The sequence below is a fragment of the Lissotriton helveticus genome, chromosome 9, assembly GCF_964261635.1.
Source record: "Lissotriton helveticus chromosome 9, aLisHel1.1, whole genome shotgun sequence".
Classification (NCBI taxonomy): domain Eukaryota; kingdom Metazoa; phylum Chordata; class Amphibia; order Caudata; family Salamandridae; genus Lissotriton; species Lissotriton helveticus.
In genome coordinates this window covers 1,042,339,828-1,042,354,936 of record NC_136070.1, presented here as the reverse complement: position 1 = coordinate 1,042,354,936, position 15,109 = coordinate 1,042,339,828, and the positions used below count along the sequence as shown (strand labels likewise).

Genomic DNA, 15,109 nt, shown 5'->3' with positions numbered 1-15,109 from the left:
AACCTAAATGGTGGACGGAACAAAACGTGGGCTTCAAGCCATGTACCTCATGCAAAGCATGTAAAATAGGCAAAAAAATGAAGAATGTAATGGAACCAGATGGAAAATACATGCCGATCAAACAGTACATCACATGCACATCTAAAAATGTGTTGTATGTGATAGAATGCAAATGTGGAATAAAATACATAGGGTCCACCACGTGCATGTTAAAGAAAAGAATACTGGAACACATGCGGGCTGTAAAGAACTCAAACATGCTGTATGCTACAGCGAAACACTTAAGCACCTGCCAAAGTGGGGATTGGCGAGCTATGAACTACTATGGATTGAAGATGCTGAGCAAATCAGACAGAGGAGGAGATACGGTCCGTCTTCTTCGACAGATGGAATCACGGTTCATTGTCCGATTCCGAACAAAACACCCTAGAGGCATGAACTTTGGAGAGGATCTCCACATACATCTGGAGTAAATATGAACTCAGCCATAACAATAACTGTACAAGGGTACTATACCCTATACTTGAGAACAAAGACCATTAACACACATTATACAAGATATGCCCTAAGTGAAAACAACTTAGGACGCTAAGTACTATACTTGTATAATCAGAACGCACCAGTCCTTTGTTTGTTATTAATGTTTTTTAATTATTTTGCTTTATAAACTACGTATCCCACAATGCCACTTCGTGGCTAAAGTGGGGCAGTATAAAAATGAAAAGCAAAAAAGGACTTGCTGACCGTGAGAAAAGCTGTGAGGCTGAAACGCGTCGGAGGAGTGTTGGTGAAATAAAAACTTCTGAATAAGTATCCGGTTGTGCCGCCTTTCTTGTGCTCCAAATTGAAATTGGGGCTTTGATCCAGCCCTTGGGTCGAGCACACACTGTGGAGCGCTCTCGTGCATGAAGGATCGTTTTTGGTTGAATATATACATATATATATATATATATATATATATATATATATATATATATATATATAACTCCACCTCTACACTCAATCTGAAGAGGAGACGACGCAATGTGGTGCAATATAAATCCTTTATTGCTGCTTTTCCAACGCGTTTCGCCTGACCCAGCAGGCTTGCTCATATATCCATATCCATACTAATATTATAAAGAGAGCGCCCAAACCTTTGAGGCGGGTAATCTTAGTAACCACAGCACCAATCACAACACCCAATACAGCGTTGCAAAGGGCAGTTGCAGCAGAAGGACATAGGCTACGCAGACGGCCACCATATACATTTAAAAGGTAAAAGAACCATGCCAGCAAAGTAGTCCCTTGTGGGCGTGTCTGCGTTCTGCTGTGGGCGTGTGCTGGGGGCGTGAAAAACACTGGGGGCGTGTGGTACGTTCCGCCCTTCATGCCATGTGAGTCGGAATTGCGCCGCATCAAGGGGCACGCTGGGGGCGTGACACGCTGAAGCCGTGACAGACGCTGTGGGCGTGTGTCCGCGCTGTGGGCGTGTGTCCGCCCTTCATGCCATGTGAAGCGCCAATTACGCAACTGCGCCGCATCAAGAGGCACGCTGGGGGCGTGACAAACGCTGGAGGCGTGTGCTACGTTCCGCACTTCATGCCATCTGGGTCGTACATTAATCAGATCGTCTGCTATGGCCGTGTGCTGGGGGCGTCACAAAGGTGTTCACCTCAAAGCGTGGTAAGTAACCATTCGCAAGACTCCCTTGGGGGACTGCCCATTGTCTCACAAATACTGGGGGTGCCGAATGCAGTGTGTGCTTTGGCCTGGGTGCATCTGAAAGGGCCGAACGCAGTGTGTAGCTTGGCCTGGGTGCGTCTAAAAAGCACTCGGGCCGAAGAGCGTCGGTGTGGGTCATAAAAAAATAAGAACAGCGGGAAACAATCATTCAAGACTCACACAATTCTAATTGTTAGACGGTCGCCGCTGGCCCTCAAGCGGGGGCACACGCGACTGAGCGTGTCTGCGGGGACAATTACTGCAACCTCTCATGCGCGCTGTTACTGAACTATCACGTTAAACCAAATTACACGTGCCTGCTAACATCAGCCAGGGCTGTAGCCGGGCTCAGGCGGCGGATCACTACACTAATTACATGCGCCTGCTAAAATGAACCAGGGCTGCAGCTGGGCCTCAAGCGGGGGGACACGCGCCTGCTAACATCAACCAGGGCTGCAGCTGGGCCTCAAGCGGGGGAACACATGAATGGCCGTATCTGAATACACACATTCTATTTCATACCCGGACAACGTCGGGACGGGCTGCTAGTATCATAATAAAATGTAGAATTGATTCTTGCTTTTTAAATGTGCAATATCAAGCTGGAGTACAACATATGACTGTGTAATAAGAAAGAGTTTGAAAAGCAATTAACATGGGTGGCAACAACAAGTTCTCAGATTTGTGGAGAAACTGCTAAAGTTGGAGGAAAATCCTTAAGCACAATTTCCTCCACTGTATAGAGGGGTAACGAAAATTGATGCCCCCCCCTCCCCGCAAGGTACATGGTGTGCCCCCCTCCGGACTCAATCAGGAGCTCTCAGGCCATGGTACTGTGCTCATCGGGCCCCCTGGAGCTCAGGCCCCCCTCTCCCCAGCAGCTGCGGGGGTCTATTTTACGCCACTGTAACATACGTGTGAGGCAAGAAATTCCATTGTGGAGTCTCCTCTTGACATTGCACTTAAAGAACAAATCAGAGATTGTTTGTTACCACCTGATTCAAAATTAAGCCTTTGCTGTTTCTTCGGTTATAAATGGATGGACTAGACATCCAAGCACCATGTAAAAGCAAAAAAAGCAAGACTTCATCCTTTAATACTTACTCATGGTAAATCCAAGCCAGAGGCGCAATCCTGCTTTCTTCCAGATTGTTATGTCGTAGAATAATAGTATGTAGATTGTTTGTCTGATTAAATGATGTTTCTGAAATCTCTTCAATCTGATTATATTCTAGGTGTAGTTCCTGCAATTGAGGACAAGAGAACATAAACAAATCACAACATTTTTGACACAACAAATTGTTAATTACCAAACTTAGCAAACTTGTACCTTTACTCCAATTTCACTGTTAAGGTTTTCCATACTTTCTATTGAACTTCTGTAATGCCTGCAAGGCATTTAAAGAATACCAATGTATGAATTTGGGTGTTTAGTCATGGGGATGACTTCCCACATTGAGCAATAATCACAATTCTTGTCAGGGTAAACCATCCAAGTCCCTAAATTAACCTGAGCTCAACTCCCTGGTAGCTATGGCACTGAGCAGATAGGCTTATGTTAGAGGAATGTGTAAAGTATGTATATAGTACCAAAACAGTAATAACATAAAAACGCAACACAATAAAAAACTAATTAAAATAATTGAGTACATTATATTTATATATATATATATACACATATCCAACAAATGCAGATCCCAAATTTGGAGTGAGCCACACGGAAACTAAAATTCAGCTTCAGTTTACTTTATTGACAGCACGCTAGCAAATCCTTCAGGTAGGTAAAACAATAAGCCATCTTGCAAGCCAGACGCGTTTCAGGAATAAGTCCCTCATCAGTGGCTTCTTTGGAAGGGCAGGGGGAAGCGGGTTATGGCGTTTCAAACTCCTATTGTACCAACTCCCGCCCCAATGGGTGTGGCCAAACCGGCATTATGGGAGACGAAGTCCGCGCCACTTCAACCTCAGTGGGTGCAATCCCCAAGCTCAAATGTCCTCACATTAAAGGCAACCGTCCTTACAGTCTTTGCCCCGCTTTGTTGCTGCCAGATACGCTGTGAGCTGACACCATTCTGCAAAGGTGTCGGCTCTGTTCCATTCCGCTCTGTGCGGTGCTGAGTGGCGCCGCTGCGGATCCGCTTGTTGAAGCAGTGGGCTCTCTCCACGACCCAGGGAGGCCGTTATACATCCAACAAATGCAGATCCCAAATTTGGAGTGAGCCACACGGAAACTAAAATTCAGCTTCAGTTTACTTTATTGACAGCACGCTAGCAAATCCTTCAGGCAGGTAAAACAATAAGCCATCTTGCAAGCCAGACGCGTTTCAGGAATAAGTCCCTCATCAGTGGCTTCTTTGGAAGGGCAGGGGGAAGCGGGTTATGGCGTTTCAAACTCCTATTGTACCAACTCCCGCCCCAATGGGCGTGGCCAAACCGGCATTATGGGAGACGAAGTCCGCGCCACTTCAACCTCAGTGGGTGCAATCCCCAAGCTCAAATGTCCTCACATTAAAGGCAACCGTCCTTACAGTCTTTGCCCCGCTTTGTTGCTGCCAGATACGCTGTGAGCTGACACCATTCTGCAAAGGTGTCGGCTCTGTTCCATTCCGCTCTGTGCGGTGCTGAGTGGCGCCGCTGCGGATCCGCTTGTTGAAGCAGTGGGCTCTCTCCACGACCCAGGGAGGCCGTTATACATCCAACAAATGCAGATCCCAAATTTGGAGTGAGCCACACGGAAACTAAAATTCAGCTTCAGTTTACTTTATTGACAGCACGCTAGCAAATCCTTCAGGTAGGTAAAACAATAAGCCATCTTGCAAGCCAGACGCGTTTCAGGAATAAGTCCCTCATCAGTGGCTTCTTTGGAAGGGCAGGGGGAAGCGGGTTATGGCGTTTCAAACTCCTATTGTACCAACTCCCGCCCCAATGGGCGTGGCCAAACCGGCATTATGGGAGACGAAGTCCGCGCCACTTCAACCTCAGTGGGTGCAATCCCCAAGCTCAAATGTCCTCACATTAAAGGCAACCGTCCTTACAGTCTTTGCCCCGCTTTGTTGCTGCCAGATACGCTGTGAGCTGACACCATTCTGCAAAGGTGTCGGCTCTGTTCCATTCCGCTCTGTGCGGTGCTGAGTGGCGCCGCTGCGGATCCGCTTGTTGAAGCAGTGGGCTCTCTCCACGACCCAGGGAGGCCGTTATACATCCAACAAATGCAGATCCCAAATTTGGAGTGAGCCACACGGAAACTAAAATTCAGCTTCAGTTTACTTTATTGACAGCACGCTAGCAAATCCTTCAGGTAGGTAAAACAATAAGCCATCTTGCAAGCCAGACGCGTTTCAGGAATAAGTCCCTCATCAGTGGCTTCTTTGGAAGGGCAGGGGGAAGCGGGTTATGGCGTTTCAAACTCCTATTGTAAGGACGGTTGCCTTTAATGTGAGGACATTTGAGCTTGGGGATTGCACCCACTGAGGTTGAAGTGGCGCGGACTTCGTCTCCCATAATGCCGGTTTGGCCACGCCCATTGGGGCGGGAGTTGGTACAATAGGAGTTTGAAACGCCATAACCCGCTTCCCCCTGCCCTTCCAAAGAAGCCACTGATGAGGGACTTATTCCTGAAACGCGTCTGGCTTGCAAGATGGCTTATTGTTTTACCTACCTGAAGGATTTGCTAGCGTGCTGTCAATAAAGTAAACTGAAGCTGAATTTTAGTTTCCGTGTGGCTCACTCCAAATTTGGGATCTGCATTTGTTGGATGTATAACGGCCTCCCTGGGTCGTGGAGAGAGCCCACTGCTTCAACAAGTGGATCCGCAGCGGCGCCACTCAGCACCGCACAGAGCGGAATGGAACAGAGCCGACACCTTTGCAGAATGGTGTCAGCTCACAGCGTATCTGGCAGCAACAAAGCGGGGCAAAGACTGTAAGGACGGTTGCCTTTAATGTGAGGACATTTGAGCTTGGGGATTGCACCCACTGAGGTTGAAGTGGCGCGGACTTCGTCTCCCATAATGCCGGTTTGGCCACGCCCATTGGGGCGGGAGTTGGTACAATAGGAGTTTGAAACGCCATAACCCGCTTCCCCCTGCCCTTCCAAAGAAGCCACTGATGAGGGACTTATTCCTGAAACGCGTCTGGCTTGCAAGATGGCTTATTGTTTTACCTACCTGAAGGATTTGCTAGCGTGCTGTCAATAAAGTAAACTGAAGCTGAATTTTAGTTTCCGTGTGGCTCACTCCAAATTTGGGATCTGCATTTGTTGGATATATACACATATATAGATATATTTTTTTAAATATATATATATATATATTTCTTTTTTAATTACCCTTTGCACCTTAAATACCAAACCCACCCTGATCCCTTAAAATACACCTGCACCCCAAAATCGTAACCTACCCTTACCCCTAAAAAATACACCTGTACCCCAAAACCCAAACAAAGCCTGAACCCTAAAAATAACCCTGCACTCTGCACCCCAAAAGCTAAACCCACCCTGACCCCTAAAAATAACCCCTCACCCCAAAACCTAAACCCACCCTAAACCCTAAAAATACCCCATCACCCCAAAACCCAAAAGCACCCTAAACCCTAAAAATGCCCCTGTTCCCCAAAACCTAAACCCACCCTCAACCCTAAAAATACCTCCTGCACCCCAAAACCCAACCCACCCTAAACCCTAAAAATGCCCCTGTACCCCAAAACCTAAATACCGCCTAAACCCTAGAAAATACCTCCGCACCCCAACACCCAACCCCACCCTGAACCTTAAAAATATCTCCTGCACCCCAAAACCCAAACCCACCATAAAAATGCCCCTGTACCCCAAAACCTAAATACCCCTAAAGCCTAAAAATACCCCAGCACCTCAAAACCCAAATCCACCCTGAACCCTAAAAATACCCCTGCACCCCAAAACCTAAACTCACCCAGAACCCTTAAAATATCTCCTAAACCACAAAACCCAAACCGACGCTTAAAATGCCCCTGTACCGCAAAATCTAAATACTCCCTAAACCGTAAAAATACCCAAGCACCCCAAAACCCAAACCCACCCTGAACCCTAAAAATAACCCCTGCACCCCAAAACCTACACTCACCCTGAACCCTAAAAATATCTCCTGCACCCCAAAACCCAAACCCACCCTAAACGCTAAAAATACCCCACCACTCCAAAGCCCAAACCCACCCTGAACCCTAATCATACCCCCTGCACCCCAAAACCTAAACTCACCCTAAACCCTAAAAATATCTCCTGCACCCCAAAACCCAAACCCGCCCTAAACCCTAAAAAATGCCCCAGTACCGCAAATCCTTATTACCCCCTAAACCCTAAAAATACCCAAGCATCCAAAACCAAAACCCACCCTATACCCTAAAATTACACTGTGCACTCCATAACCCAAACCCACCCTGAACCCTAAAATACCCCATAACCCCAAAACATATATCCCTGCACCCCAAAATCGTAACCTACCCTTACCCCTAAAAATACACCTGTACCCCAAAACCCAAACAAAGCCTGAACCCTAAAAATAACCCTGCACTCAGTAACCCCAAAAGCTAAACCCACCCTGACCCCTAAAAATAACCCCTCACCCCAAAACCTAAACCCACCCTAAACCCTAAAAATACCCCATCACCCCAAAACCCAAAAGCACCCTAAACCCTAAAAATGCCCCTGTTCCCCAAAACCTAAACCCACCCTCAACCCTAACAATACCTCCTGCACCCCAAAACCCAACCCACCCTAAACCCTAAAAAGGCCCCTGTAAATCCCAAAACCTTAATACCCCCTAAACCGTAGAAAATACCTCCGCACCCCAACACCCAATCCCACCCTGAACCTTAAAAATATCTCCTGCACCCCAAAACCCAAACCCACCATAAAAATGCCCCTGTACCTGTGGTATATAAATAAATAATACCGGATCTATTTTTTAATGAATGAATGAATAACAGATAGCTCAATAAAATAAGAGTCAAGATTCGAGGTAGTAGGAGTTTCTGCAGGTTTATTACAGCATAAGGACAGGATCAGGACAACCTGCATAGGATGACCCAGCAGGGGAAAAGAGGCCCAGCAGCTGCTGGGGCTAGGTCTGGGATGAGCGCGCTAACTTTTAATAACAAAACATCAACTTATATACATAGCGCAAACACATAGCATTACATTGCAGTAGGCGTAGCAGTGGGTGGGTGGAGCAGAAGGCGTGACGCGTAGCAGTCGCGAAAGATAACAGTAAAAAGAGGTGTAACTGGGCGTATACATAGACATGTGGTGCAAACGTAACAGAATATGTCATGAATGGGCGGAAACATTGGAGGGGGCTACCTAAGGAGCCGGGACCTCTAACCTAATGGTGCGCGTAAACTGGCAACGACGTATTACTAGGAGAAGCTGGGGGCTACGAACTCTGTGCTAGGAGCAGAGACTAGAGTCTGGAGGGTCGGAGCGACATGTACCTAAACCCTATCTGGTATCTAATGTTTAGGGAACATGTTGATATAAACTAGAAGTCATGAGGGGAAAAGCTAACTTGACTCTAAGACTGGACCATGCATTATTCTACATGTAGTGCGTGATGAAGAATACTAAATGACCATTAAATACAGTATTTCTCTAACATGGAGACGAGAAGGCTAGACAATGACGGAAACTATTGATGCAGTTCAGTAGCTTAGGAATGCAGAAGAGGAGGACTGAACTGATAGCTGGAACTATAACATACTTTTGGCAGACTCAGAGGCAGAGCCAAGCTGTACCGGGCACTGCGAGGCAGGAAGTAAGTGAAAGGTCGAGGATACAGGTGGGGGCTGTATCGCTCCTCAGCGAGGCTTTCAGGAGACAGGAGCTGAATCTGATGTCCGGGCCCTTTTGAGGCCTGGAAACGGGGACTTTATAATGGAATAACGTGCACATTGAGAAACGTGGCAACATTACTTTACATAGGCCTGATATTCGTAGTATTCACGAGGACTGGAAAATGACATACCAGAGGTGGACACAACTATAATTGCGTCATTAATCGGACATGGGGAATAACATATGCATATTGGTCATGCACACATAACATATGATGGATGAAGCGTAGGGACACAGAACATGGCAAAATTTACTTTTCCACATTCCCTCCTTGTCACTACGTTTCCATCAGGAAACATCAATTTTCATGATACCATCTATCATTTCATACAGTACCATTTGCTCGTCTCGAATTATCCTGGAACGGGACTTAGAACGGGGCTTGGGACTAGGAATACAAGAGGTAGCACACATGCTGCAAATCGCAGGGCCACATTGTATACAGAGGCAGCAGCTAAATATGATCGCTACTGCAATACCTAAAAAGGACAGGACTTTCCATCCCCATGCGGAAATTATATTCCAGAACCAACCGGACCATGTCCAGGTGCCTGGATCTTGGTGTAACAGATGGGCAATTTTATGGAGTCTGGTTATAGCTGAATAAACAGACGGCGCGTTATTTGGAATGAAAATGCAGCAACTAGATCCGATGACTCTACAGGCCCCGCCCCTATCGGCCAGTATGATGTCAAGGACGAGACGATTTTGCAAAACGACAAATCTCATAGCAGATTGTTCTTCGGTTAAGTTACCTAGAGCAGAGGCAGTCTCATTTACTACAGCTTCAAGGGTTCTTGTTAACCTACGGATCAGTTTACTATTCTGGACAGGTCCTACGAAGAAGAAGAAACCTTTATTGAAATCTGTATACTGTTCTAGAGTAGTTTCAGTATAATCGACAATTGGGGACTCCCTTCTATGTCTAATGTGTACTAGATGTGTGTTTCTGTGATAATCAGATGGGGCTAGGAAAACAGGTGGCAGTAGGAAAGCGATGTAACAGGTTCCCTCCCAATCGAGGGGCAGACGAACATATGCAGTTTGACCACAAATGAAATAAGAATGACGTGAAGCTTTAAAAACAGATTTCCCACTGTCACTATACTGGATAACAGTAGTACAATCACTATGTCCTACATGTACGGAACCATAACTACGGACACATAATTCGCCTTTGACTGGTAGTACTGAAATAGCAGGTAAGTCTGGAGTAGTATCAGACTGAACATTCAGGACCATGAAATTCGACGAATAATTACCTAAATTATACACTTCATTTTCTAGATCTAAACCTGTTCTGTGGGGGAGACCTTGCTTGTCTGAAAAACATGTACTGTTAAGAAAAGACATATCTGTTGAGGATGACGTTAACGTGGACCATGCTCCACACGAACCATTATGTGAGAATGGATAAGGAAAGAGTGGCAGAACTCCCTTCGGTGTCTGGAAAGGGGGGAGTCGACCACACACCCAACAATTAGTGGCATTGCTGGTCTGGTGTGAATAATGTAACATACGGATAAATGTGTTGTTGCGCATAGCGAGGCGGTATGAATATTCGTGAGGAGGCAGATCACTAAACGTGTGCTCTACTGTAGCATTAGCAGACATATTTACATGAGGAACTGGACAATACAGATAAAACGCATAGCTGGTGCAGGAAATCATTATGCTGAGAAACAATATGAAACTCAGAAAAACGATACATTTGATTGAGCTTTGACTGACTCTCTCACTATGGGGGTCTATTTTATACATGTCAGAAACAGTCTAACCGTTTCACCTAGGGGAGGACTTATACAATCAAACTGACTGACTTATTTTACTAGACCTGAGCTTTAACTTATACTCCTGTTGCGGAGTTTTCTCTAACAAGGGAGGGGTTGTAATAATGTCTTGTGCGGGACAGTCCTTAAGAGCAATATTCTGGCAATCTTTCGAATCCTGGGAATCCTTGGAAATGTTTTTAGGAACTGGTTTCGATCCATTAAAAAGTTTTACATGAGAAAGGTGGACCCATCCTTTCCTGCCTTCCAACTTGACGGCAGTACGGGTGGTCAAGAGGACCTGGCGTGGCTCCTTCCAACGTGGTTCCAGCGGACTTGATCTGTCGAAATTCCGGACCATCACAAGGGAGCCTGGAACGATTTCATGCGGTGCCACCTCGGTATTGTCTGGAAAGGCGGCAGCAACCTGTGAACGACATGAGTTGAGGGCAGACATCAAGGAAGCTAGGTAATCTGTCAGCATATTACATGAAACATCGGTAATACTTCGGGGTCTAGGAGTACCCCACATGTTAGGGGGGCGGCCGAATACGACCTCATACGGGGACAAACCTGATCTGGAATGTGCGACCATGCGCATATAAAACAAAGCGACTGGCAGAGCTACTAGCCAGTCCACACCTTTTTCTTTGCAGACTTTGGCAATACGGATTTTCAGAGTCTGATTATGTCTCTCTACGAGACCGGCTGCTTCAGGATGGCGTACACAATGGAACTTCCACTGGTACCCTAACAAAAGGGAAACGTGCTTCATTAACTCTGAGGAGAATGGCTGACCGTTATCAGAATATACGACTCTAGGGAGTCCATATCTAGGGAAAAATTCACGAACCAACTGCTTGGCAGTGGTCGCGGCTGTGTAATCTGGGACCGGATATGCTTCTGTCCATCTGGACAAAGCGCATACAACTACAAGGACATACTTGAAACCTCGACATCGCTCCATTTGAATATAATCCATCTGGAGGACCTCAAAAGGGTGGTCAGGGGGCTGGAAACCACCTTGTTCCACCGGGACACTTTTACCTGGATTAAACTGACAACATATCATACAGGTACGGACTTTCTGCTTGGCTGCAGCTCGTAAATGCTTGTTGAACCAAATGTTCTGGATACTGTCTAACATAGCTTTTTCTCCTAAATGTGCTGGACTATGTGCGGTATTGATAATGACTTGAACCATAGAATCAGGGAGAAACCATGTGGCTCTACCCTTCGTTAACCATCCTTGATCTGTCTGGACCCCTCCTTGTTCAGACCATTTCTTGATTTCATCGGGAGTAGCATGTAACTGGATATCTATGACGTCTTGTGTAGGGTCCTTAACTGTCATGCATGTAATCGGATCTGGAGTATGTGTCTGATTAACTGGAATGTCTGGAGTCTGTGCTGTAAGCTTGGCTGTGCGGTCTGCTAGATCATTACCTTGGGAAATAATGTCTGTAACTTTCGTATGTGCTTTGCACTTCATGATAGCAATAGATGTCGGTAAATGTATGGCATCTAACAGGGCTTGAATAAGGAGACCATGCTGAATCTTGGTTCCATGAGAAGTCATAAAACCTCTCTCCTGCCAGAGCACTCCGAAGTCGTGTACAACTCCGAATGCGTAACGTGAATCTGTGTAAACATTAACTTTCAGGTTCTTGGCGTGTATACAGGCTCGTGTCAGAGCGACTAGCTCTGCTGCTTGAGCGGACAGGGTATCAATACGGTGTGTTTCAATAACGTCGGTGTCCGTAGTCACTGCATACGCGGCGACTAGTTCTCCTGTACTAGTTCTCATACATGAACCATCTACATAAAGTGTCAGGTCGGGATCTGGTAACGGAATGTCTGTCAGGTCTTGTCTTGGCTTTGTCGTAATGTTGACTACTTCCACACAGTCGTGTGGGTCTGGATTTGAATTAACTAATGGTAACAGTGTAGCAGGATTCAGGACGTTGCAGCGTCTAATTTCTATGTGTGGCTGGAACAGTGTCAATTCATAACCTGTTAAACGTGCAATTGTCAAGTGCTGAGTTTGTGTTCTGTTTAAAAGAACTTCTACGGAGTGTGGAACTTGTACTGTCAGGGAATGTCCTAAAACTATAGAATCACTTTGTCTGATAGCTAGTGCTGTGGCTGCAACTGACTTGAGGCACGCAGGCAACGCCTGGGCGACTGGATCTAATGTGCTCGAAAAATAAGCACAGGGCTTGTATTGTCCTACTTGATCTTGTGTAAGAACAGATAATGCTGTACCTTCGCGTTCAGTAACGAAAAGTGTAAAAGGCTTACTGTAGTTCGGTGTAGCTAGAACTGGAGCTTGGCATAGGGCTTTCTTTAACTCGTTGAAACTAAGTGTATGTTCAGATGTCCAAGGGAGGACAGTCGATACGGCTGCCTCCTGTGTCGTTAACTGTATCAGTGGCTTGGCTAGAAATGCATACTGGGGAATCCATTGTCTACAATAAGAAGTAAGGCCGATAAAGGCACGTACCTCCTTCTGGGTTCTGGGCTGGGGAAGACTCGCTATTAACTGGATACGGTCGGGTGTCAACTGCCTACCCCTCTTGGACAGCAAGTGTCCTAAGTATACCACTTGCTGGACACAGAATTGAAGCTTCGAAGGTGACACCTTGTGCCCCATCTCGGCTAGAAAATACAGGACTGTAAGTGATGCTCGCTCGCAAGCACGTTCAGAACGGGCTGTGATCAGTAGATCATCGACATACTGAAGCAGGGCAGTGTCAGTTGGCATGTGAATATTGTCTAGTTGTCGCTTGAGTGCTTGACTATAAATACTAGGACTTTCTGTGAAACCTTGAGGAGCGCGTGTGAACATATAGCTCCTTCCATTTAAACAGAATCCGAAAAGAAACTGGCTGTCTGGATGAATCGGAACACTGAAAAATGCATTCTTGAGGTCAATGACAGTGAAAAACATGGCTTCGGAATCAATGGCTGTTAACAGGGAAGAAATATCTGGGACAACTGGGTACTGAGGAATAATACATTTATTAAGTTCTCGTAAATCAATCACTAATCGATATACTGGGGGTGCATTTGGATCAGTACGTTTCATGACTGGAATGATCGGAGAATTACATACATTGGAGTCAGTTTCTACAACTACTCCTTGAGCCATGAGCTCGTCAATAATTTTGGATAAGGCTGCTACAGCCTCAGGTGGCAATCTGTACTGTCTGATTCGGGGTAACACTACACCTGGTTTGAGAGTCACACGATGGGGTGTGATTTGCATATAACCTACATCAGTTGGACCTTGCGCCCATAAATGCTGCGGAACATTAGACAATCTTGAATCAAAATCTCGTAATACATAGTGACCCTTAAAGTCACGTAGGAACAGACGTATTCCCTCTGGGGAGCAGCAAATAACTGCACCTAACTCTTTCAGTGTCTTAATGCCTAACAGATTTTCTGGACATGACTTAGTGAGTAACAGATCAGTAGTACGGGACAATGGACCTACTTCTAGAGTAACTGGCTTGGAAATCTCATTAACTATTGGCTTTCCTGAAAATCCAAGGGAAACATTTCTTGAGCCTGAGAGCGGAGCCCCTGGAACTTCGGCATGACTAATTGTGGTCCTACTTGCCCCTGTATCGATTAAAAACTTTCTGTCTTTCCCTAATACTTGACTGTGAACATAGGGACCTTCTTGATCTACAGGTATCTCGATGAGAGGCAAGCCTACCTCCCTCTCTAGGCTGTTTCATGAATATGACTGGTACTCTGGATACTCGGACTGTGCATACTGGTACATCTGCGATGTAACGTGCTGTGTTGCAGCAATAGGCTGCGGTACTGTAACTGTCTGTTGTGCATTCTGTGACTGAGGAATCTGTGAAACTTGTTCTTGTCTAGGCGGACGTGGTCTTTCTTTAGTCTTACCAGTAGCTATGTTGTGTTTCAGAACTGCACACTCGTTTATAAAATGACCTGGCTGTTTACAATAATTACAGTTCCCTTTAACGGGAGCTGTAGGATGACTGGCTTGATTCGGACCCCTCTTCTGACTGTCTTGAGGAACAGATTGTGCAACTAGCACTTTCATTTTCGTGTCTTTCATACGTTTTCTTTCGTGTTCTTGCTCTTCCCTGATTCTATTCTGGTGATACTGGAGCATCTGGAGCATCTGGGACGGAGTATTTGCTTGCCAGGTGCTTTCGACTTTCAAAACTCGATTTTTAATTTGTGGACTTGAATTCTCGACTAATTTAGTAACAAAAAGATGAGGGTATGACTCACTACTTGTCTTGAGACCACAGTTAATACTAAAACATTTTTCAAATCTAGAATAAAAATCACTAATATCTTCATCTTGTTTCTGTTTACAGGCTGAGATTGCATCCCAGTCTTCTTTTCTCGTTGTCAATAATCTGGGTAAAACTTGAATCAATAATTCTGGTAATTCTTTACATTTATCTCCAAGACCGGTACCTGGTACTCGTGCCTTGTCTTCAGCTTCTAGAGCTGCCCAATCGATCTTTTTCTCTCCCACCTCCCATTCTTTTTCTTTTAACTTTTCATACACCCCTGCGGGTAACAGGACCTTTAACATTTTAATGATATCTGGGTAAGTGTATTCTCCCATACGGAGCATGTCTTTTAATTCTCTATGGAACCCTGCTGGATCTTTGTCATGACAGGGAATTAATTTCTTCATTTCAAGAAGTTCCATCTTTGATATTGGAGTGTATACGAACACTCGTTGCATTTCGCCACCCGTCCCTCGGACTGGG

General features: G+C 45.6%; 1 protein-coding gene across 6 annotated transcripts in view; it reads right to left on the bottom strand.

Annotated features, from left to right (window-relative positions):
* The window catches only part of ECM2 (extracellular matrix protein 2), a 179,399-nt gene that overhangs the window by 37,281 nt on the left and 127,009 nt on the right, over window positions 1-15,109 (bottom strand). For all 6 annotated transcript variants that reach the window (XM_078661385.1, XM_078661384.1, XM_078661383.1 and 3 more), the window contains one exon: window positions 2,809-2,948. In XM_078661385.1, coding sequence (XP_078517511.1) covers window positions 2,809-2,948 — 140 coding nt within the window. The remainder of the gene's footprint in view (window positions 1-2,808; window positions 2,949-15,109) is intronic.